Source organism: Phaethon aethereus (genome assembly GCF_964289735.1).
Source record: "Phaethon aethereus genome assembly, chromosome: 17".
NCBI lineage: Eukaryota > Metazoa > Chordata > Aves > Phaethontiformes > Phaethontidae > Phaethon > Phaethon aethereus.
The window spans coordinates 1762413-1786975 of record NC_138593.1 but is presented as its reverse complement, the minus strand read 5'-3'; the positions used below and the strand labels follow the sequence as shown (position 1 = coordinate 1786975).

The 24563-nt window shown below is 40.8% G+C and overlaps 1 protein-coding gene across 1 annotated transcript; it reads right to left on the bottom strand.

Moving 5' to 3' along the window:
* Positions 1–1674: 1674 nt before the first annotated feature.
* SVOP (SV2 related protein) lies at positions 1675–23352 on the bottom strand (the record flags this gene model as incomplete). Its single annotated transcript, XM_082007617.1, has 16 exons — positions 1675–1881; positions 2552–2641; positions 2873–2954; positions 4223–4334; positions 5869–5976; positions 7115–7191; positions 7529–7602; positions 8983–9111; positions 10170–10295; positions 11305–11368; positions 14101–14225; positions 14451–14522; positions 16144–16242; positions 17330–17415; positions 19007–19167; positions 23318–23352. The coding sequence occupies 16 exons, from the start codon at positions 23350–23352 to the stop codon at positions 1675–1677; spliced, it is 1647 nt and encodes a 548-aa protein (XP_081863743.1).
* Between the last annotated feature and the right edge of the window lie 1211 nt (positions 23353–24563).

Here is a 24563-nt window from a genome sequence, read left to right as displayed (position 1 = left end):
CCACTTCTAATTTTCTTTCAGTGCTATAAACAAACAGCCTACCATGGCTTGGAGCATTATACGGCACTACGGTGCTGTAAAACCCGAAGTGAAAGCTGAACCCCAAGCGTGTTCGTTTGTAGTGCACCCAAACATGGACTCAGTGACCTCTTCTTGCCCCACAGAAAAGGGGCTCGGTTCCCAGAATACTTAAAATATTCTGCTGTGCAAAAATTTGTTTCACACTTACCTACGTTTACGTGAGACAACTGACCACACATACTATAAAAATGTATTGCTTCCCACAGCCTAGTGATGAGCATTTAGTCCATCTCACTTACATTTGGTTGTGTGTTCCATAGTCTGGAATCCTGAAAATAAACTGAGACACCGGTGAGACATGTCTCAGCTTCCTTATGCATTTCCTTGCTGCACATCCACAGACTCTGAAATCTGACTTCCTGCATAGCGACAGATTTCTGACAAACAAGACAAACTCATCCTCACCTGAACTCCGTTACATTCTCTGACAAGAGCAGAATCATCAGCCTCGAGGAGCGACATACGAAGGAGTGAAGTTCCTCATCTAAGGATGATTGCAGTTCGGCTCTTCCCATGATTTTTGTTTGTTTATGACATGATGCCAGCTACATTCCTTTGTCACCAGCTTGACGTTACAGTCAGTTTACAGTTAGCAGCTATCGAAAAGTTCTGCCCAGCTGTCAGGAGGCCAGCTTCTGTTGGGAGACACCTGAAAGCAGCTCCATCCAAACTGCTACATGCAGCTGTTCAGACCGAGGCATTTTTATCAAAGGTTTTGGCTACACCACTGCGAGAACATACTTAGGCAAATTGAGCAGAAACATACCTGGACCCATGCAGAAAAACCACAGCGTGCACCTCCACACACAAAGAGACACCAGTACAGCTGAAGCAGTCTTCACCAAGCAGCAGACAGAGTGCTCAATGATTCCGGCAATGTTAGAAATGTCAAATTCTGCTCCAAACCACGAGGATTTACATTTCTTATATAAGGTTCCATCTCTGCAACAAATACCACTCCTCACTGACTCAAACTACCTGCCTTGGGTGGAGAAACGTTCAGAAAATCGTTTCCAAGCAATCAGTGCCTGTTAATTCTCAAGGAACAGATCCCTTAAGCAAGGGAACTAGAAAGCATTGGTTGATTTGTCATTACCACATCTTGTTGTTGTTCATGGCTAAAAAGTGCAAGGCAGGCATCTAATTCATAAAAATTACTCTGCAGTGTATAGAATCCACCGTGTGCTACGCCAGGTACACAATAAATACTAATCTTTTGTTTTTAGGCATTGAGAGTACATTATGTTAATTACAGCTTATACCAAGTTGCAATCAGTTAGGTATTTGCTTGGCACGGGACGTTTTAAGCTGAATAGCTGACCATGCAAACACAACAGACTTCAGAAAAACCCTTCCTGCTAACCTTCAGGTGATATCTCGATCAAATGCCTCTCAGTACAGAAGTAAAGTTTTTATGAGTGTGAGCAAAGAGCAGCAGAGACACAATTTGCTTAAGTTCAACCCAAAAGTTCCTGCAGTTTGACACATGACATTGGCAGTGACAGTATGATCGGCTTTCTGGGGTTGCTTCAGGGTTGGACTTTTTGTGAAAGAGATCTATCATTCGTTCTTTCAGAAGGTTTTCATGTCCCATCATTCCTGCGATCCAGAGTTTGACCTGGTGACCGCTGGGGAGTGAGATCCTCTCCCAACCATCTCCTGTCCCCACTCTCTGTGGCTGGACTCCTGTAAGCCACGACCTTTTGTTTCAATGGGCAAGAAACAGGAAGCCACAGCGGCCAGCAGGCAACATCCACTGTAAACCACCAGTGTTAAATAGACTGAAGATTCCAACATCACCTGCAGAAAAAAGGCAGAAAATACAAAATATCATCCCTGAGCCTTATCACAGAAATAAATATTAATACTAAATGTTTAACATGCACTGCTGCATACTTTCTTTCCTCAATGATGACACACAGCTCTTAAACATTGACAAAACAGCCTGGATTACAAGTGCCACAAGGTGCTGCTGCTCTTATGTATTAGACAGGATTGAAGCAAATCAGAAGTTTTCTACCTAGCCCTCTGCAGAGTCACTGCTTCTGACACAGTATTCCGAGTCCTGTCCCTGTAGAGCCTGGCTCCCCTAACCTCCCTGCCTAACTCTTTCCACATACCCTTAAGGTTTATGTCCTCCAGGACCTCAGCCTGGGATCTCAGAAGAAAGGTGGCATTGCACCACGCACAGAAACTCCCTGCCTCTCACAAATCCCATCTCCAGATGGTGGCTTCCAAGGTGCCCTTACATCCATTCAGCAGCCTGCTTCTTCGTTATTTATCCCCCACCATATGGACCTCTGGAGCAAGAGGTAAATTCAGAGGTGAACCTGAACTCTCCTCGACGAACAGGCAACCACAACCCTCTTTCAACACGACACACAGATTGCCTTCGGTTTGGCCCTTACAGCAGAAAAGCAGGTTCTCCATCGCCCTCCTGTGCCTTCAGTCTCAGGAGAAGGGATTTTACCTGTGCAATGAATGGGGTTATGAGGGCTCCCACTCTGGCCATTCCACTGCATGTTCCCAGGCCCAAAGCACGTGTGGCTGTTGGATAAACCTGTGAACAAAGCATCAGCCCATTAACCCTAGTGGGAAGTTCTCTTCCCTCCAGTCTCCTAAATCAATGGAAATTAGTAAGTGGTACTACAGCAAGTTCTGTTAGACAATGACAATGAGATCATCAACTCATATCTGGGGTAAGCTCCATTGTGAAGAAGTCATAAAAATGACTTTCCCACCACGTTCTCACTCCCCTTAAATATTCTCATTACAAAACCAACCTCCTTACCTCAGGAGTGTAAACATAAGCAGCCTGAAATCCTCCTGAAATAAAAGCTCTTGCAATGAAGAGCAGCACAGTAAGAACATTTCTGTGAGAATAAAAAGGAAAGCAGTATTTGGGATTGTTCTGTACAATCTGTTTGTTTAACTTGGAGGCAAGTGCAATAAAAATGCTAAATTGTTAGAATGATTTCTTTTGTTTTTTAATGAAGCCTTTGTACCTTTTCTGGACCTTTAATATAACAACAGTGCCAAACAATCTGCATTCCCACAATCACATCAGTTTTCTAAGTATATTCATTCTAACTGACAGCTGTGGCCTATTGAAACAAGCAGCGAATGCCTAGGCTTATCTAAATAAGAAAAATATATTCCACATTATGTATGGTGCTAACAAAAAAATGGCACACATGAGAAGGAAATGAGAGTGAGGGTTTCCTGTTTAAAAGACATGAACCTACTACGTACCACCTGGATATCTGCAACTCTGTAAGGCTTCTTATTACAGGGTTTTGGTACTATAAGGTTTTGTACAGTGCCTGGAAAGGTTTAAATTCAGAGAGCTCTCCTCTGGCTGTTAGGTCATTTTCTTATTCGTCAGCCCCAAGGTATAGACACTGTCGCATGCATGTGGCATGAAGGCCAGGTGCAGTCAGAGCTCAGCTGGAAATCTGATACCATTAAGATTCAAGGGCAGAGCTGCCAACCAACTTGTTCTTTGGAAAACCTGCATGAAGGACAGATACTGAGCAATACTAAAATGTGAACCCAAGTTCTTTTGAAAGTCGGGCCCCATGTATCTGTAACGCCAGCATAAAGGTCCACCAGCCATGCTGGATACAGCTTCGAGGTTGTGCCAGTCAGCATCTGTTGCTTCTCACATAACTCTGCCATAGAACTTAGACCACCGAGAGCCCATGACAAGTGAACCAGTCAGACCACCTGAATGGGAGCCAGAGGCTGGGCTTGGCTGTGAAGCACTGCCCTGGTACAGTCAGCCTGGGGAAACACAGGTAATGAATGGCAGAGAGCAGTACATGAACCAGCTATGGAGGCTCATGACATCAGATCCGATTTAAAAATTGTCCAGTGGTTACCTCCTACTCAGACATAAGCTCTTACTTCCCCCTTGGGATTGTTCTGTCCGCAAGATTATAGTGAAGGATCTCTCCTCTCCTGCTTCTTTTAGTTTCCTTCCAAACTCTGGTGAGAAAACCTAACAACATCCTTAATTCTTTCTCCAGCTGAGCACAACCATCTCATGGCTTTTCAAACCACCACTTCCAGTTCTCCTGCCATAATTAAGAGAGAACATGGACGAATCAGATATATCACTTGTTGACTGTGTTTTACTTACCTTCCAACGCAGAGAAACAGCAGAAGACTGCAAAAGGAGAAGACAAAAAAGGACAGGGCCATGGTTTTCTTGCGGCCTATCCGATCAATAATCCATAGCGTTACTAACACACCTGTAGAAGGAGACAAGTTTACTGTTGGGAATTGAGCAAAGGTGGAGGCTGCAGCAGCTGGATTTTAATATAGGCTGGGTTATATAGATATGAAATTTTGTTGTCTCTTTCTTTAAAATACTTTGCTGGCAGAGGTATCAGGCAGGGGTGTAGAATGGGTTGCCCCCAGCCGTTGGTGCCACGTGAAAACAGAAGGTCTGTGTCCCAGCTGGTGAGTCTTGCTCCATGTTCACAGCCCTGCTGGTCCACACATCCACATGTCCACACACTCAGGAGCTACACACTCCTTGAGTGTGTTGATTGAGTGAGCAATCAACTCTGACACCTGTTAACCACCGATTGCTGCAGTGTTTACCAACGCGAACGCTAAAAATGCCTGCCTTATGTCTCACGAATATCTTTTGTTCAGCTTCTGAGCATTGGTCCCTGCTAATCTTCTTACTGCTAGATGTAAGGGCTCTTTAGAACTTAGTATTTTCTTCCCATTGCGTTATTTATATGCTGCCATCAAATTATTTCTCACCTGCTGTTTGATAAAGGAAATAGATCAAGCCCTATAAGTCTCACAGTGTTAATGTGAGTTATGCAGCTTTTCCAGATCCTTTTAAAAACGGACGTACAGGGAGCGTGGGAATTATTCAAGCATCAGAGTTGCCAGTGTCATATTCAGAGGTATCCTTGTAGTATTTCTTAATCCTGCCTTAGTGTGTCTCAGGATCAAATGAGTCCTGGTAGCTACAGCATCAGTCCAAGAGTACATATTCTCTTTTCTGTCCACTGCACACTGACATCCGCCCCAGAATGACTGTTATGCAGGTCAGTCTTCCCATTAGGGAGGGACTATGCATATTTACCAGTCATAGACTTACACCTTTTCACCTACAAAATGGCTTATCTTTGAGCATTTGTCCCTGCAACTATAATCTGGAACAGTGAAAATAACTTGACCACTGCCTCACAGTATTATTTCAAACAGATTAATACTGAGAGATCATCTTCCACATCTGAAGGAACAACGGCTATCACATACTAACTATCCTGCTTGTCCTGTCTCAAACTGTTCATTGAAATTCGCTAAAATTGACTGAAAATCATGACTGAGGCTGGACACAGAGCTTTAGGAAGCTGTTTCTCCATTGATTCACTATAACCACCATCCTTTTAAAATAGTTCTGCAAAGTCATTTATGGATAAAAGTTCAAGTGATTCTGCCCCTTTGATTTAATTGTTACTCTTCCTCTGAATGCCTAATAAGTTGTTTGGATAGAATCCATAGTCAGATGGACCATTATAGCTTCACAAAGCAATTACTAATGATTTTATCTGTAGTGATCACATGGGCAGCGAAGAGAGCTACAGCTACTGTGTGCACTGCATATATCAAGTAGTCCAAGCAAGGAGTTCTGGTGCTGCGTGAAATACATTGGCATCAGGCCAGACAGAAGAGCCCGCTTCATTGCTTGTACCAGAGCCCATTCCAATCACACTGAGCCACTGTGAGCGAAAAGAACTGGTGCTTCTTATTGCCACTTACCAGGGAATTCAGACAGGGTTGTCCAGAGGAGATCAGTGTAGTCTTCCTCTGTCAGATACTCACAGGTCAGGCTGCACTTTGCTTTAACTTCTTTCCTTCTACTGGATACTGTGGGAGGAAAAAGAAAAAACCCAAACATTTAATTTATTTTAAGTAATTTCTTCTCTGCTTACCTTCCATTACTGCTGATATGTCCTTATCACTCTTACTGCTAAAACCGATAGAAGGGAGGTACTGAAAAGATCGTGCTGCACAGCAGGTATGTTCTGCCTGGAAGATACAGCTGAAAATTAACAGTTTATAATCTTATTTGTGGCAGGATGTCTTACCTCTGCAACCATCACAATCAGAAAGAAAACTTACACTTCCTTATCAGTTGTACAGGCTTTTTTTCTAGTCCAGGGTTCATGACAATGAACAGAATTGACATCAATAATTCAGTTTCTCCCTACATAAACTGGGATACTAACACTTAATCTATAGTTTGAGAAGACTGAATAATACCGTGTCTTTGTCAGAACAAGTAGTTTTAAAGCATGCGTGCTCCTTTGTGGAGGCTAACCAGAGTCCCTCATTTTCTCTCAAATAGCTAATAGGCTGTTGTAGAAGCTTGGGATCTGTGTCTTCTCTCAATACTACCCATCTTCTTTCTATAATTGTCCAACTATCAGACTGTTTTCACTAATCACAAGTGTTCTGAATACAAGCATGCGTCCCCTGGGGAATCAAACTTTTCAAACCTCTTCTTAATGCAGTCAAAGCACTTTTTTTTTTTTTAACCTTTTTTTTTTTTAACACAAAAATCTGCAGAAAAAAAGGCAATGGTTTCCCAACATTATCTTTTTTCTCAGCAGGTCTTCACAACTTGAGAACCTGGGAGCTCCACAGCAGCAGCAGTTGTCTCTATCTCAGAACTAATTAGGCCTGCCAAATCTGGAAATGTACATTTATTCAATCACTTCTTTCTCAAGAAGAACAGATACTTTTCTAACAGGTCTCCCTTGAAGGCTGTCTTGCTGTTTTTCATTTTGGGCTCAGAGACACTGCAGGACCTCTCCGCATTGTGCGGCAGACAAGGAACAGTTTATCAAAAATGTTTAAAATAAGTAACCCTTTACATGGATGCCTTAAAATTCAGGCTGGCAGCCACAGTCCTTTCCAAACTAACAGCAGAAGGTCATCTAATAAAAGATATTCCACCACTTAACAGGATATATTTAAAAAGAAAAGATGGACTAGTACTCACTGCTGCAGACATCTCCTGCTTGGAAGAACTCTGTAGTTAATAAAACTAACCCATAATATGAAAAAGCATTGGAAAACCTGCAAGGAAGAAAATGAGAGGAAGTCTTAGCTGGTCAAATCTATAGCAAACAACATGAATCAAAATTGAACCTACTGTGTGAGGACTTCCACCAAGTGCTGCCTCAAAACTGCCTTCTATCAGCATTTAGAAAATGAAGGGACAATTAGATTGAGAATGCCACTGATTGGGTGGTTTAATAAATTACAAATCAATACAGGTGGGGCTGTTTTTTTGTTGTTTTGTTTTGTTTTTTTTTTTAGGAGGAAGTTGCCGTATTTTAGTGATACTGTAAAATACCTCCATTAGAAACCACTTAGAATTGTGCTGGCACTGAGCCATTATATTTCCTCTTACCATATAAACCAGAGTAACAATGTGGTCCATCTGAAATGGGGCGTAAAAAGGTCCCTCATTTTTCCTCGGTCTTCCTGTTGAAAACAAGCAGAAGTCAGATGATCAGGGCACTCACTGGTCCTGGACTGGAGGATGCAGAGTGGCAAGGGATAATACAATACACAGTCCTACGTGCTGTATCTCAGGATGAGCGTTTGGTTTCAGCTGAGGACTATTCAGGTTGCAGGAGCAACACTGGAGCTGGGCTCCAAGTAAAGAATTCCTCTGCCAAGGGGAATTCTCTAGGAGCATAACGATATCAAAACCAGTTCATGCACAGGGCACGCTACTCCTCCACAGAGAAAGTGAGGATCTGTCAGAACAAGGTGGGGCTGGAAAGAGGTAGAGCAGAACTTTGCCAATCCACAGGTGGCATATGATTCATGTGGCCCACAGCCAGCTCCTGTAAATTAGAGCAGCCCATCAGGGCTTCTGATCTAGGGTAAGGTCCTGAGGAACTACAGGCAGCCCTCCTGCAAGCGGACCCCTTTTAAACTGTGTGGATCTTAGAGAGAGAGAGAGTGGAGGGCTCAGCCCATAAGCTTGTGGTTAAGGAAAAGTATTTTCCCACCCCACCCTGAAAACAAAACTTGGACAGTGCTCCTGCACAGCCCATCAAAATTACCATGACTGAACTAAGCATTTGCAAAACGCACAGAACTCAAATCCTCACTGATCCAGACCTTAGAAAATCAAACCTCCACCTCCGATTAGTAAGACGCTGTCATTACCAACAGGCTCCTGCCTAGCTTTACAGCTTTGCTCTTGTTCAAATCTAGAAGTCTCCCTCTGCTGTCCTTCCTTGCTGGCTAACTTTGTAACTTTCTTTTCTTACAAAAGTCTGCTCATTGTTCTGTAAATGCAGAGCTGCTTTATATGTTGACAGGGGTGATGAAAAGTTGGCCATATAAAGCTGAAATAAAAAAGCATCCAGTGCAATTCATACAGTAATATGCAGCTCAGAAGTAACAGCCTGAATTACTCCATGCATTAGGACTGAATAGGAGCTTGCAGCTTTCCCACTCCAGAAAATCAGGATTAGATTAAAAATGAGGTACAGCTAAAGAGTCAAACTCCATCTTGTCTCATGAGTTCAGATCTGGGAATTCTGATGTGAGTTCTTTGGTAGCCTCAAGGTTTGATTTTCTTTAATAATGGGGTCTTAGAGTGAGGTTAAATAACATTAATGCCCACTTTAAAGGTCCTTTTCACTTGCAGGATTTTCATGTAAATAAAAATGAGAAACTAACTCCTCACTGTCAGAGAGGCTTATAGGATCATCTCTCATTTTTTTATTACTGGTTGAGACATTAAAATTAAACTTAACATTGATTATTTGCTTATAAAAATACGTATGAATGTAGCACAGTTTGATTGTATCCCACGTTATTAATGTGCCTGTTACCTGCACATACCTGTCTGGAAATAATTAATTTTCCCAAAGGCATTGGAGCTCCATTTTCCGTTGCTATCCGCTTTAAAGTGGCAATTGCTTTTTCTTGATTTCCAGATAATACATCATACCTGGCACTTTCTGGCAGCCACTAAGAGAGCAAAGCAGATCACAAGCACAATGATGTCAAAAACACAGCAATAAACAAACTGGGGATTTTTTTTGTGGGCTTACAGTGGGAAATCTCAGCGACTCAAGCAGACTGCTCACATAAGAAAGGATTACAGAACTAACCTTTTATCGATTCAGAGAACCATCTTTCTGCCAAATGTCAAACTCCTCCTTAGGCTTTAAGAAACTGCAAAATCCCACTTTCACCATAAAGTCAGAACTCCAGTCTAAAATCTTTCCCTTCTGTTACCTTAGTTTTATTCTTGAGAAATGTTAGGCATTTTTACAGGTTCTTTACATTACACCTTCTCAGTAGGAAAGGCAAAGCATCCAGGGCAGATCACAAGATGCTCTAGGCATTCCAAAATTTGCATTTTTAAGCTCCTTTTAAAAACGAGCATGTTAGCACCTGTATAACTTGAGGTATCGCTGAAAAACAATGTCAGTGACTAAGGAATAATAACAATCTAACTAAAGAACCTGACAAGGACATGTATCTTTGAGAAGACTGAGTGACTGGCAAATATATTACCTAATAATAGAGCACTGAAGCTCAGGTTTAACTCATATAGGTCTTATTTTAGAATCTGACCCGCGCTACGCAGATTTTACCCCTGATTTGGATGGATTTTTTAAGTGGGCTGTAATAATAAAAGGTACAATTTTGACAAAGTCATTTAAAAATCTAAAGAGCAATCAGGGAAATAGCAACAGCTTTTAATAAAATGTTGGTTCCACTGAGCTTAGCTGAAACAAATTCATTAAATTGGAGAGGTTTCCAGGCCTGATTTGGTTTCACAAAATTCCAGCCCACCATTGTCCTCCAGCAATTACAGTCACATAAACACAGATCTCACTGGAATGTTTTTACTAGCACCCTGTTGAAACAACAGCATTTTTGTCATTATTTCAGATGTTTCAGAGAAGACACCAACAGAGAGCTCAACAGTGTCACAATTTCCTTCATTCAGGTTACAGAATCAGGTAGAGAAGTGGTAGATTGATGGAACATGTATTCGTCTTTGAAAGAATACCTACAAAACATAGGACAGCGAAGAGCAAAAGTGGGAGGGCAGAAAGAATGAGAAGCCACCGCCAGCCAAGAGTGGGCATCACCAACACTGCTAGAAGGACTTCAAACACAGTCCCAATGGCCCAAAAGACCTGCCAAAGGGAAAAGAAACAGTCACAAATGAGAATAAGAGTGCTCTTAAGGCCTCCTCCTTTGTAACATTCCAAGATGCGCTCTCTAGGGACAGCTGGAGAGAGAAGTGCCAGAGACATTTCAAACATGTACCACTGTATGGAAATAGAGTCCAGACATTTTAAGGGGATTTGTTTAAATGTCATGGAAGCTAAAATGTTCATTTCTGAAAACCTAGCATCGACCTTCTCTAGACACTCATGTTTGTAGCTTCTTGTGAGGAATAGACTCATCACATGCTGTTTCTTAAGCAAAATGACCATTAATGTATGTGTCTATGAGTATCATTCCCAGCTACCACTATGAAATTTATGGTATTTGTTTTCCTTACCAAAAACAAGCTACCAAAGCCACAGAGTTTGGCCTGTAGATGAAAGAAGGAATTGATACCTTCTTAGAAAATAACAGAGCTGGCACCCTCTTGCATATGCTACCCATGCAGGATTATTCTCCTTTAGATTATGAAACCACTTAGCTCATTATTTAACACTCCGAATATATTTCTAACCCAGGGTTGCTCAGAGGCAGCCAAACTGTGGTAGAACAAAAGCGACACAGAAAGGAGTAATTCATCTACTGAACTCTATTTACAAAAGATTAATCAAGTGAATGTAGGACTAGCCAGCAGATATCTTAGAAGACTGTTTTTCCACTGAGAAGCTGTTTCAGTTTGGTGAGGTTTTCCACAAGGATGCTCCTTCCAAACTGACTGATGCAGACAAGTAATAGTACTGTTCTCTGACCCTTCAACCACCCATTAAAGGGCTGAGAATTTTCTCTTAAAGTATTTATAGGGCAAAATTCTGCTTTCTGTGACTTTGATACATTTGGGCTGAATATGGGGAGCTGAATTTAGCCCTGCATTTACTGCAGCTATGTGTGAAATGTCTAGTCAGCAGGACTGAATGGATGTAACCAACAGCAGAATTTGTCCTTCTAGGGACCAGTATGCATAGCTACACTGCTCACCTCTATTAATAAAATGCATTTTGCTCTGGCTTTCATTGGAAGGAATTCAGCATATAAGGTTACCCTGTAAAGAGTGAACATCAAGAAAAATGTCATGTTAGCACATTGAGAAAAATGCCACGTTAGCACAATGAGAGAGGTTCAAACATTTTGTTTGCCTTTTATCAAAATTGCCAAACCCATAGTAGTAACGAAAAAACCCTTCCTAGCCCTCAGAGTCAGCAAGGCTGTGGACACTCGCTCAGACTCCCCTTTCTACATCAGAACAAAACCCCTTTAGTTCATCATTGCAATGGAGGACAGAATTCACTCTGTTCATGTGATTTTGTAACCCTATAGGTGTTAGCTAAATGTAGCAGTTCTTGATGCATATGTTTTCACAACCCTGCTCTGGTCTGGGACAGGCATTACGCCTGTTATTTTCAGTGTGGTCCATCAGCATTCAACACAAACTCTTGCTGGGTAAAGTATTTCTTCAGGACTTTACAACTGGCTCAGAGAATTTCACATCAGTCTACTCTGCCAGGTTTCAATTCTCCAAGAGGTGAATACTTTCAAGGTCTGATCCTGTTACTGGTATAAAATAATTTGCATTCTTTTATTGTGGGAATTCAAAAAGAAATCATCTAACTCTGCAGAGCCTTTGTTTCATAACTGTGCCAAAGAGTAATGGTACAGCTTCTCTGTGAGTATTTCCTAAGGATGAATGCAAGGGCCAGCAGCCAGTCAAGGCTCTCTTGTCTTCTTCAAACCATCTGGTAAGACTTGTTCTTTGCTCCTACTCTGTTTGCATTCCATTGACTCATCCTGTTTCTGCCTCTAAACTCCTTAGGCTTTCTTTGATGTTTGTGACAAAACTCCTGCTAACTTGACAAATGGTGGATTGATCTCTGAGTAGCTTCCCAGAACTCAGTTCATTGAAGTATAAAGGTGCACACAATATTATATTAAATCAGTGATTAAGAGAAGGAAGTAAAATCACGTAATGAAATGTAGAGCAGTCCCCTATATATCGCAGCAGAGAACAGGAGCTGATTAATGCTGTACAGAACTGTTTTCTTAAGGGAATACTCCATATCTTCTGGATATGGCACTGTGAATGAATAGTCATACTCAGAGTTAGATAACACCTTGCAGAAAATTCCCAGAGGAGGCCACAGCTTATTAGGTGCAGCTCCTACATACGTATAGATAGAGGGATATCTGCTATAGCTAGTTCATTTACTATTGCTGGTTGCTTTCTTTTTAATAGCACCTTTCATAAAAATCTCTCTCTCATACCCATCATTGAATATAAAATTATAAAGATACCTTTGTGATTCCATTGAAATTCAGCCACTCATATCCGAAGTTACATAGCCCACTTAAGGATATTAGAAAGGAGCTACTTTTCCTGCTTCACACATATTTACTCCTCTGTCAAAGGAATCACTATTATAGTTAGAACAAGAAACAGACTCAGCAGCAATGGAATCCACTCTGAGTTCTGTAACCAGCTCTTCTTTGTCTCTCATTAAGTCACATAGCCTTTGTGCATTATCCGCCCCCCTGTAAAACGGCACTAGCTGTGCTGTAGCTGTTCCACTGGGGCTCTGTGGAACATCATTAATATGTGTTTGCAGTACAAGGCATTATTAACTCTGATGCTTTGTCTGTGTTGGTCTCCCGCCTCATTCCAGTTGTGCTCAGATGGAACTGCAGAGGCAGAGGCAGAAACTGCCTCACCGTTGGTCAATACACAGCAGGCTAAGGACTTTCCTATTTTACATACACGTTATACTTTTGTGCAGCTTCTTAAGGTGGGCAGGAGAGCATTAAAAGGAAATTAATAATACTGTGATGTTCCATCTCAGCTCTGAATCTTTTATCTGGGAATGGCAATAGAAAAGACAGGATATTGACTTGCCTTGTGAAGAAGTCTATGAGCCATCAATCACAGTTAGACTCTGACTACTCCAAAATAGCACCTCCATGGGGCAAAATATCAATTATTAATAAGGATAAAAGACTACACAGAGAGAGAATGGCTATACTCTTCCCTTTACATTTATAATTAAAAGCCTAGAGCAGTTATTAATTCCAAATGGAAAATTTAGAGATCCCCCTCTTCAATGCATGGAATGCCACAGTAATAGAGAAATATCCTGGTGGAGAAATATCACCTGGTGGTAATAAGAAATCCACATTTCTTATTAGAAACGTGTCCGAGACATCAAGATATCTTCAGTGCTCCAGATTTGGGCTGTGTAGTTTTGGAATTCCAATTCAGGTTCAGACGTGAAAGTTCAGGCTCTGCCTGAACAATAATCTGCAGTTTTACAATCAGGAGCTGGCTCTGCCTCTAAGTGCTAGTGTTTAGGTCATGACCTATCTTGCAGCAAAACCATGTTGTCCCTCACGGACTCCACCAATACAATCTAGCAACGCAGTGTTTAGGCACAGCTACAAAATGCTGTCTGTTGTGTTTTACTCACTTCTAGGTGGGCTCTTTGGGCCTCTCATTTTCACCATGGTTTACCTGGGGGAATGAGAGAAGCTTGAAAGGGCTTAAGGCATAGAACATACTACATTGAGGGATGCAGCTTGTTCACACAGAAGTCACCGTAAATCTGATTCACCTCAGTGATGTGTTAGGTATCTTCAAAGCCTTCTCAGAGCTTAATATATTAGTTCCAAAATACTTAGAAAAAAATGGGTTTGGGACAACTGAACACAGGCATGTCTTCAATTTGACATAAGCATTTTTAAAAAAATAAATAGAAAAGAGAAAGTTTGGACTTGTGAATATTTACTTACGACTGAGGCACTCCTCCAATCCCAAAGCCCACCAGTCCCCTCAGCACCAAGATCCAGCTATACACTGGTGCAAAACCACTGAGGATCCCATAGTAGAGTGTCCACAACACACTGATCTTTAGGCCCTGTATTTAACAAACAAGCAGGAGGAAAAGAAAGTCTCTGCTGTAACACAAATTAACAAAATGTAAAGTAGAGCTTCAAACTCCTTTTATTTCATGGGAGGTCAATTCTGGCTCTGCTTAATTCTGCTTCATACATGTGGACTATGACATTTGTGAACATCATGCACTGAAACATCCACACTGTAGAATTATTAGAATAGATTCCAGTAGGAGCTGAAGACTTACTGTTTTTCTCCCGTACTGGTCTGAAATGTTTCCCCAAAGGGTGGAGCTGGACATCATTCCCACAAACACCACCTGCGAAACACCAGAAAAAAATCTTCCCCTTAACAAGACAAGTGAAAATTTCCACATGACAGCAAAGAGGACACAACTTCACAGTGAAACTAGAAGATTTCAGCTCTAACAACAGAGCAAAATGTCCAGGTTTTCTGGGTACAGTTGCTCAGTAGAGAAACTACAGTCTCTCAGTAGAGACTATTAAAGATAATCATTCATATAGTAGGATTTTTCAAAAGTCACTCAGCATTAGCCTAACTTCACCTCCACTGATTTGAAAGGGAATTCGCTATTGCCCAGGAACGGGGATGAGTGTCAGCAGACTGTTCAAGCCAAGGTCTCTCAGCTTCTTCCTGTGGTGGGCCCATTTTCAGTAGCTGCCTTGTTTTTCTTGAGGTCAGGAATCTGAACACAACATAAATAAACCAAATCTCTGCCAAGCTACTTGTCATCACATCATCCTTATCTTACCTGTTAATTTGTGAACTACTGAATTAGACCAGTGCTGAGTATTTCTGAGCTTTTGATAAATGGAAAAAACCAAATTATAAGAAAAGACTGGAGAGCTCAATTTGCCACTAAATGGGAATCACTGTCTTGTTTCTGGGTCTTTTTTTTTTTTTTTTTGCTGAAGGGTTTTCATAACTCACAAAAACAATCTTTCTTTTCAGAGGTGACACCAAAAAGTATAGTTTATTCTGTAGATGGAGAGAGAAATGAAATCCCGCTCAATGAAAGTAAGAGCAAACCAAAGCATGTTTCCCCCATCAGTGCATTAAAACCATAGGAATTTTGTCTGAGAAAGAAGTGCATACTCAAGCAATAAGTGGGGTAAGAAGCAGTTCTGTTTGTCAAAGCTTTTGACTCATGTCCACTGACCCCTTCTCCTTCTGATTTTGCTCACCAAGGATAAAATTGTCCTGAGCTGAAAGAAAGAATGAGACCTTCCTTCAGATGGGCTGCCTGCATGCGGGTATGGGAAAGGATGTGATCTTAACTGATTTAAATCTATTGAGCATTTTGACCAATTTACACACCACCACAAATGGCACCAAAAGCTAAAGGAAAAAGAAATGTAGGAGTTAAAGTGCATGCCATACAACAATAGCATATGCTGAGAGAAGGGTCCCAAAACTAGTATTCTTACCCCTAAAGGCATTGCATCATAGCACCATACCTAGAGTTGGTATTATAAGAGCTCTGCTCGCAAAGATCACTGGATGAAAAACCTTGAAAAGCGATTGCTTGCTCTCTCTCATGGCTCCCAGTCTGTTCAAGTACAAGCAAGCTTAAATGCAGTAAGAGAGAAAGATTTTCAAGAAAGACAGTAAAAATTTACCAATCCTTTTTTTCAATTAATCAAATGGTTTGAATTTTAGGATGAGTCTCAGTCAAGTCATATATTTTCCTAGAAATCACATGAAACTTTGATCCTGAAACTTGCAAAATTTCCTCAGTTCTCACTGAGTTTCATTTCCTCAAGCTCTCGCTTTTAAAAAGACTCCTATATTCTTCGGAGCCAAAGGCAATTTGCAAAGGCCATGAACAGATTTAACCTTGGGATATAAAGCATAATGTCTGAATAACAATGAGTGGAAAAACCTTACAGAATACAGGAGCTGTCAGTTATTTTTCCTACCGATGTGAGCAATGCAACCTGCCAGCTTGGTAATCGCCACTCACAATGAAGCTGAGGAGCTAGGATACTTAAAATCATCATTTCCATAGCATCTGCCATCTAGAAGGGTAAAAAAGAAACAAAAATAAATAACTGCCTGAAAATTAGATTGACATAGCAGATAATAATATAGTTTCTTGAAATTAACCTCGTTTCTGCTCTGTGCGTTCCCACTCTGTAGGTGAAACAAAATGGTTATGTTTGCAAGGTACAGTGGATGTACACAGTGTGGAGAAAAAAAGCAACAGGTGCACTTTTAAACAAATCTCTGATTGTCATAGTGTTTAGTAACACTGGCAGAGAGGATTCAAAGAGCCAAATCAAAAGCTGTCGTGGGTGACTTCGAGGAGGCTTGTCTGGTCAGTCACCCAGGTTCATTCACTTCCATATTGCCTGCTACAGGCATGAGCTTTCAACTCCTTTATACACAGACTCAATCAATCAGAACTGTTTACTACCTTATAACTTACTCCCTTCCTCCCTTATACACTACTTCAGGACTTTATATCAAATATATTGATAGATCATCTGCAGGCCAAACTCCACTACTGACTTAGGATCTAAACCATGGCAGATTGTAACCTTATACATAGATGAAAGCTGGTAAATAAAGGCTCCAGATATCATTATCCTAAAATATACCACAGCAGATGCAACATAGTGCTTCAGAAATAGCAGAAAAGTGAAAACAAAACCTGTCTTTCTCTTCTTGATATCAAGGTTAAAACTAGAAGTACGGGGTTGCTGTTCACCTGAAACTGAGATTACAATAATACTGACTGATACAGAGAACAGAGATTGTAGATAATGGGATGAATGTGGTAAAATCACTGCATGAAAACTGAGATCTGCTTCTGTAGGAATAGCCTAGTACCCTTTCCATTTCAAACAAGCATTTGAAGTAGAGAATCAGAACAATTTTTCAAACCCTGATTTATAAGAACTTCAGAGACAGAGAAATCAATCAGTTATTCATTGCTCCCACAGAACAAGTTAGAGTCCAGCTGTCACTTCAAGTAAAATTCCTTCTTTATTGCACAATTCTCTGTTTAGAGACTTTTTGTCTGCAGAGAATGGCTACATTATTTGAAATCACTGAGATTCTCCAACTGATATCATGCAGTTAACATTGGTAACAATTACTTGCCCATGCTAATCCAGTAATGACAGAGAGCTTCCACTGGAACTTTCCAAATCCAATGGCTTCCACCGCATCTTCCACCATGAAAGTATCTAGAAAGAAAACAATTCTAGTGCAGAAGTGTACTCCTTTCCTAGTAAGCGCCATCCCTTGAGACAGCATTTTCTGTGAATGCAATTACTTATTAACTGGGTAATCTACTGAAATCTAAAATATATAACAGAATGCTACCTAGCTTTTATACAGTTCCTGCTCAGGAAAATCTCTGTGTTCTTCAGGAATCATGCTAAAGCCAAAATAATTCTAAATATTCCTAGAATATTCTATTCATATAGAAGCAAATCAGCGTAGCACCAATGACTCCAGCACATATTCAGCTTATTACTCCTGGGTATGACTCCGCCAGCCACTGAATTGCAGCTTCCTCTGGTGAGAAGTATATGAGCTGTTCAACAGCACATCGCAATACTATGCAAGAGATGGAAAGTGCAGAAGAATATTCTTAATGGAGAATCAAACTTTGATTGTTTGAATCAAGAATTTGTCCAAGACACATACATCTTAAAACAAACTTTTGTTAAAAAAGCTGATGGTTCTTGTTTCTCCCACATTGTCATGACCTCATTATTTTGTTCTTTCTGAAGAAGCTGAGATATCTCAAATTCCTTTTGCTCAAGTGTAAAATTAAAAATAAAGCAAAAATACATTTTGATAATCAAGTTGCTTAAATCAATTCAAGTCTCAAAGCTTTAACACTTCCAGCAGTTTAAAAACTACATTCACCACAGGAAAGCTTTATCTAGCTAAGAGTTCGATATCCTCACAAAGCAAAAGACAGAAACACAAACCAAAAGGAAATCAAACAAAATCTAACTGATAAAATGAAGCAGAGATATCATAAGACCTCAGTTTGTGACTTCAACCCAGGCATTTGGTGTGATGGCACTGAAGCTCAGTATATTGGGATGTTGCATCACTTGCACTTTTTTGGGCGATGTGCCAGCTGAAATTCTACATACATCTGCAGACTTACACTGATGTGCTGAGTCTTTTGAGAAACTCACTGAGCTCGCTCCATGGTATTCTGGCTTCCTATTGCATCGATATGTTAATAAGTCCCCGGGAAAATAATCATCCTACAAAATTTTAGTATGACTTGTGATAAGACAAAACTAACACTTCTTGTATCTTCTACATTGCCTTCAGGGCAGTCAGCACTTCTCTGCTAGGCAGCAAGCAGAGGCTGGGATGCACTTTCATTCTGTCCCTCTTGTCCTCTAGGCAAGTAGGAGACAGGAACACTGCAGAGGCTTCATGCTCAGCCTTGAAGGTGAGCCACGTGTATCTGCTCCAGTAAATTTAGCGATGTTTTAGGAGCACCAATCAGTTCTAAAGGAAACTACGTCAAATCTCCTGTATGAAATAGGTGGTGACAACTGAATACACAACTCCTTAAAAGGGTCTATTAGTGGTAATATAAAAACAAACACATAAAACATCCCTCAGAGAACAAGGTAGCTAAATCGTGACTTTCAGGTGTAACATAATTTGCCTGTGTTGTTTCCTTCTTTTACCTGGGAATCTTTAACTTCTCTAAACACAGTGTATTCAGCCTGGTTGCAACACGACTGAAGTGAAGAGGTCTCACCTTTCTCCTTACAGGAAAACAAGAAACCTACTCACCATCAGTTGGGTTGGCAAATTCTTTTGGCACTGCAGCTCCATCCTCTAGCTCAATAGGCTCTAGTTCTGTCCGAACACCCTCAATCTGAATTTCATGTGCTCCTGAAATGACATCCTCATCTGACCTTGAACTTTCCCCAGTGCGGCGAAACTTGACCACCCTAAGAACACAGAATCAAGGATTAGTACTTTGGTGGGTCTTTTCCAGGTTGAAGCTGTGTTTGGTTAGTCTTGAAGCCCTATTTGGTCAAACAGCAGTCAGGTTTCTCCCCACCCTCCTGTTTCCATTTCACATTCATAGAGAATACTGTGACTTTTATTTGTACCTGCTTTTAGATACGGTATCCTCTTGGTTGCTACTGGCTTTGGAAAAACTGCAGAGTACATTGCTATGTGACATAGTCATCATTTTTGTACAAATAGGGTGTTATCATGCTAATGTATAAAGTTATAAAAACATAGAGGTTATAAAAATATGACAAAATTATATATATTTAATGATAATGATGTTTTGTGTGCCTAGACATTTATTGTGAATTAGACATAGCTGTGTCACTGAATTTCAGGTGCTTTATCTTTGTAGGAAGAACCCAAATTCAATCTTCCACATTATTTTCATAAGAATTGTTTGTGTCTTAGGAGAAACGGAAGTCCGAAATTTGTCAGATTTTTAAACATTACTTAGTGAAGTAGGATTCATAAGATAATGCAGTGAATTGACTGATTTTTTTCCATTATGGTGATGATTGTGACTATAAATATGATTGCTTTCGTCTCTCGTTTTAAACTGAAGTACTTAATATTATGTAATTAATTAAATACCTGTATTTTAAGAAACTATTTTATTTCCAATACTTGGTTAATCTGTACATTTTTGGAGTTTGTTAGGTAATAAGGTGGGACAGAATAAGAAAGTGAATCAGACGATACTTCTTTTTTCATTAAGTCCAAGGCAAGACTGAAGAGTGCACCTGCCTGCCAGCTATAGCCCTGGCATATGAGATGAAGATTGTCACATGAGTGTCGTGCTCACAGCTGTCTGTATTTTATACCATTTCTGGCACTAGCTGAGAGATAATGGTCTAATCCCTGCAGCAAGGCAACGGAGAGAATAAGACATGAAAACACAACTTTGCTAAATTGACACAACTTTCACGTTTTGGTCGGAGCGATTTTGTGCAATGCTTTGTGCATATATAGAGGAGGTCCATTTTCCATCAGTTAAGTTTCCTGTGACCAAACAAAGATTTTGAAGCAGATCTACCATATTTAATTTAAGAGATTCCTCAAGCCTCCTTCACTTTACCTGCAACATCAGTGTAAATTTTTCATCTTGGCAACTGACAATTTCTTGGACTTAAGTGAAATAGTTTTTTGGAAATGGATTAAATGAGTCTTGCTACTACCTCTTCTGATTTTCAATACATGAACATTTTAATTCTACAGTAAAGATTAGCAGAGAGCCTCTTGAACTTCAGTTTAATCCTCTGGTTTAGGGGTCAGCAAAACAAAACTATCAGCATCATTGTCAACTGCAGCTGCAGCATGCTGACATGCATGTACGACATTTCTAAAGGTGATCTGAAAGACTTTTCATATTTGGCACAAACCCAACTCTTACTTTCTCTTACAAGTGCCGATGACACAATCAATAGTTAATATAAGGGCAAAGTGATGAGCAATCTACAAAACTCCTGTAAATGGATTTTGGCCCAATGGCGGACAAGAGGATGGAGGAGTGAGCATCTCAGTCACCCATGGGGTTTTTGATGAAGAGAGGAGTCCTGGCCACGACCAGCCATTCAGTCCAGGTTAGGATTTCACTGTGGTAGGAACATAAAGCAGAGGGATACAAAATATTTTTACTTTTATTTTCTCACAGTCCTGGCACATAGATTATTTCCCTGACCACAGCCCACCTGGGGAATTGCATATACTCACTAATGCTACTCTGGCAGTAAACTGGAGAGAGAGAGAAGTACAGTGACTGTTTTGTGAGGCTATCACTCAACTTTAGGACAGCCTGCTTTGCAGGCTGTTGAGGTGTTTTGGGATGATTTTCTTTCAGGTAAACAGGGCATTGCAAGATCCGTATGGGGCAAATATTCTTTTTACTACTTTAGTAATGCTGTCATCTGCAGGAGGAAACTGAAAGCTTTTCTCTGGCCTTTAAGTCTTGGTGGACAAATAACAGGGTCACAGATTTTGTTTTCAGTATGATAACATGAATGATAACATTTGAGGGTCTTAATCATAAGAACATAGAACAAAACCCCAGGTCTCTTCAAAATGGGCAAGAAAACTACATGGACTGCAGTGAAAGGAGGGCTTATCACACATTCTGATTTGGGGTATGCAGAGGATCCTTCACTCAGTTATAAGAAAAGACGAAACAAGGAAACTCATCTGAATTCAGGTTCATATTTAGTTCCACTGAGAAAGTAAATTTTAAATTCTCTTAATCTGATTGTTTTTTTAACCTCAGTACAACTATCTCTGTTTGAATTTTCTTTTGCTGACCCTATAGGACAAACACAAGTAATTACTACCCTCGCATTAAAATTGTCACTGAAGATATAATCCTCATATGACCTACAAAATACATATTCTCAGCAAACAAACACTGAAATCTGTATGCCCAGGACATGACTTTTTTTATTACAAAGGGCAAGTAATATTGAAGCACCTTTCACATCTTATTTACAAAAGCTTTACAAGCACCTGGTTTAACTATACAGGAAGTGAACTTTTATATTTTTATTTTTTGAAGGGAGACTATTACTATAACTTCAGCAGTCTCAAAGCCTGGTGCAAAATTCATTGAAGTATATGGGCACTTCTTCCCCCGGTTCAGGAGGTCTGAAGTGCCATTACTCCATGGGATTGTGACTGAAAATCATTCATACAACCTATGCTGGTAACTGTTCAGTGCCCTAGAAAGCCACACGCAAAATAAACACACCAATAAAAACTCTCCTGACTTTAAACTACCTGATCACAAAACCCCTGTATTACTGTTTCTTATTTTGTAATATTTGTTGAAGTAGACTTTCAGAAATGACCATTTCGGTCACTGACCATGGTTCCAGATGCTATACAAAGGCAGTGACTGATCTGACAATTGTAAATACTTCAATGGCAATCTGAAGTAGAGAGCTATCTGGCCACATTCCTCATCACAGGGAATAAAAAACCATGTTTATCACTTAGGAACCTATGAAACAAATTGACATAAATGAAGAAAAAATCACACAGCGGTATTTACTGGTCCATACTTGCAAAATTCTTCACAGCTGAGACATCTGAGAGAGCTGCATTTGTTTGCAAGATCCCGCAGCACTGAGTAAGTCTAATTAAACCTACATTGAAAGGTACTTTAGAACATTTTTCTCTATCTTGTTTTTAAAAAGAAAATTAGGAAAAATGGCCTAATGAAATCATGTCTTACTCTTTTTACCGACAAGCTGAATGCATCCCAAATAAGTATTTGAAAATAACTGGAGTTCGTGTCCATTTTCCCAACTTATTAGGAATGTTATGGGACAGTTTGCTCTGTCATTGACATGAGCTCATTAATATTTAAAATCAACTTTAGGCATTTATTCCCTGCCTTGCAGAGTTAATGATTTATAAATAGGAACATCTTTCAAAGCACCTGATAATGGAGCATTAGGAGAAATGCACTTGTTTTTAAAGGAAACATTTTGCATTCATGAAAAGGAAAGGAAACACTGGTGTTAAAAGGCAGCAATGCTTTTATCACCTTTTTGCACAGATCCAGCAACCACATCCCCACAGCAAGGAGTTCCTCACAAATAACAGCATTTTCCTTATGCAGCAATGTTTGTTTCTCCAAAACATACAGTTAGGAAATGTCGATGATTACTCAACTGCAAACACACCTTTGCAAAAGAGCTTCTGATCTGCAACCAGTTCGCAGCACGGAGGAGGAAGCTGAGGAAGATGCCTTCCCTGGCACAACGTTATTTACAGATGCAATCCACCTTGCAAATTGCAATAGTAACGTTTCCTCTCAAAAAATCTTTTGGCACCTCCACGGTTTTATGCCACCCCTCCTTATTTCTACCACCATTAAGTTCATGCAAAATATAAAAATTGAGTGAATTTCTATAACAAATGCATCCCTGCATGCTGAACCCAGGCAGCTATACAAGAAAAATGGCCTGCTTCCCGGGGCCTAAGACACTTCCCAGAAATAATTCCCTTTAAAATCACCAGGATTCACGATATCCCTGCAGCCCGTTTAGAAGCAATCCTGCGCATCCCCGCTCCCCGCTCGGTGCTACTCACGGCAGCTGTCTCAGCTGGAATAAATCATCCTCCATTGCCGGGCTGCGTCTGGAGGAGCTGCTCTCATCGCTCTCGCATGGCGGGTACGGCTGGAGCTGCGGGCAGAGGCGGCGGGGCGGCTGCGTCCCGGCGGGCAGTGGCTCCCTCCCCTTCCCGTCCTTGCTCCGGGGGTACCAGCTGCCAGCCTGGCCAGGGCTCGCCGCCGGTCCTCGTCCCCTCGGGGCTGCCGCCTGCGTCCGATGACGGGCCTGTCAGGCTCGGGGATATATTGCAGTCTAGGAGATGGAAACATCCACAGGGAAAGCCAGACCAAGCTGGTTTAGATGCCTCCGCTCCCAGTAGTACAGCAAAGGGTCTTCTGGGGAGCACGACACCGGCCCGCTGAGCAGCAGAACCGCTGAATTTTGTCGAGGGGCTTCACGGAAAATTACGTTATTTTTGAATGAATGTTTCAGGAACCCAAGGGCAGTCCCTGCATGTGGTATCTCTTGTAATGACCTGGTAGGGATTCTGAGCATGCACTCCTCAGATGCAGAATGAGTTTAGTTTGTAAAAACCTCAGTTACTTACCTGAAAAAATACACTGTAACCCTGGCACATTCATCCCTGGAGGCCTTTTCCTTCAACTGGAAGCATTACGCACAGTTTATTTGTGTGTATGCCTGCATTGACGGAAGAATCCTTTGCAGAGAAGGGCCTGCAGGAGAAAATTAAGAGAAAATATATGCTAGGAAGATGACTAGGAGGCATTTGATGTGATTAAAATTTAAAATACATTTGACAAATTGGAGAAATGGCCTGAAATCAACAAGACAACGTCCATTGAAGACAGGTGAAAAGTGCCACAGTGAGGAGGAAGAATTAAGTTGTACAAATTCAGGTCAGAGAACAACGGATGATGCAAGAGGCTTGGGCCTAGCTGTGACAAACCAAACGTGCTTCAGTGTGTTGGGAGGTGTTCAGCTATCACACAGATTTAGTTTGTGACACTACATATTGAAAATGTTAGCAGGTTTTAGTATTTATAAGAAAGGACTTGCAGCTGAGCTAGCTAGGGTTTCAGCTTCCTTAAAAATAGTGAGGATAATTATTTAGTTAAGTATTTGTGGCTAGGAGTGGAATCCAGAAGCCTACACATGTACACATGGGCTAGATTTTAGGTAAGTGCCTATCTCCTGCGGCCTCCAGCTTGTGGGTTTTGCACAGGACTGTATGGTGGATCACCCAGGGTCTTGTGGATACCTCA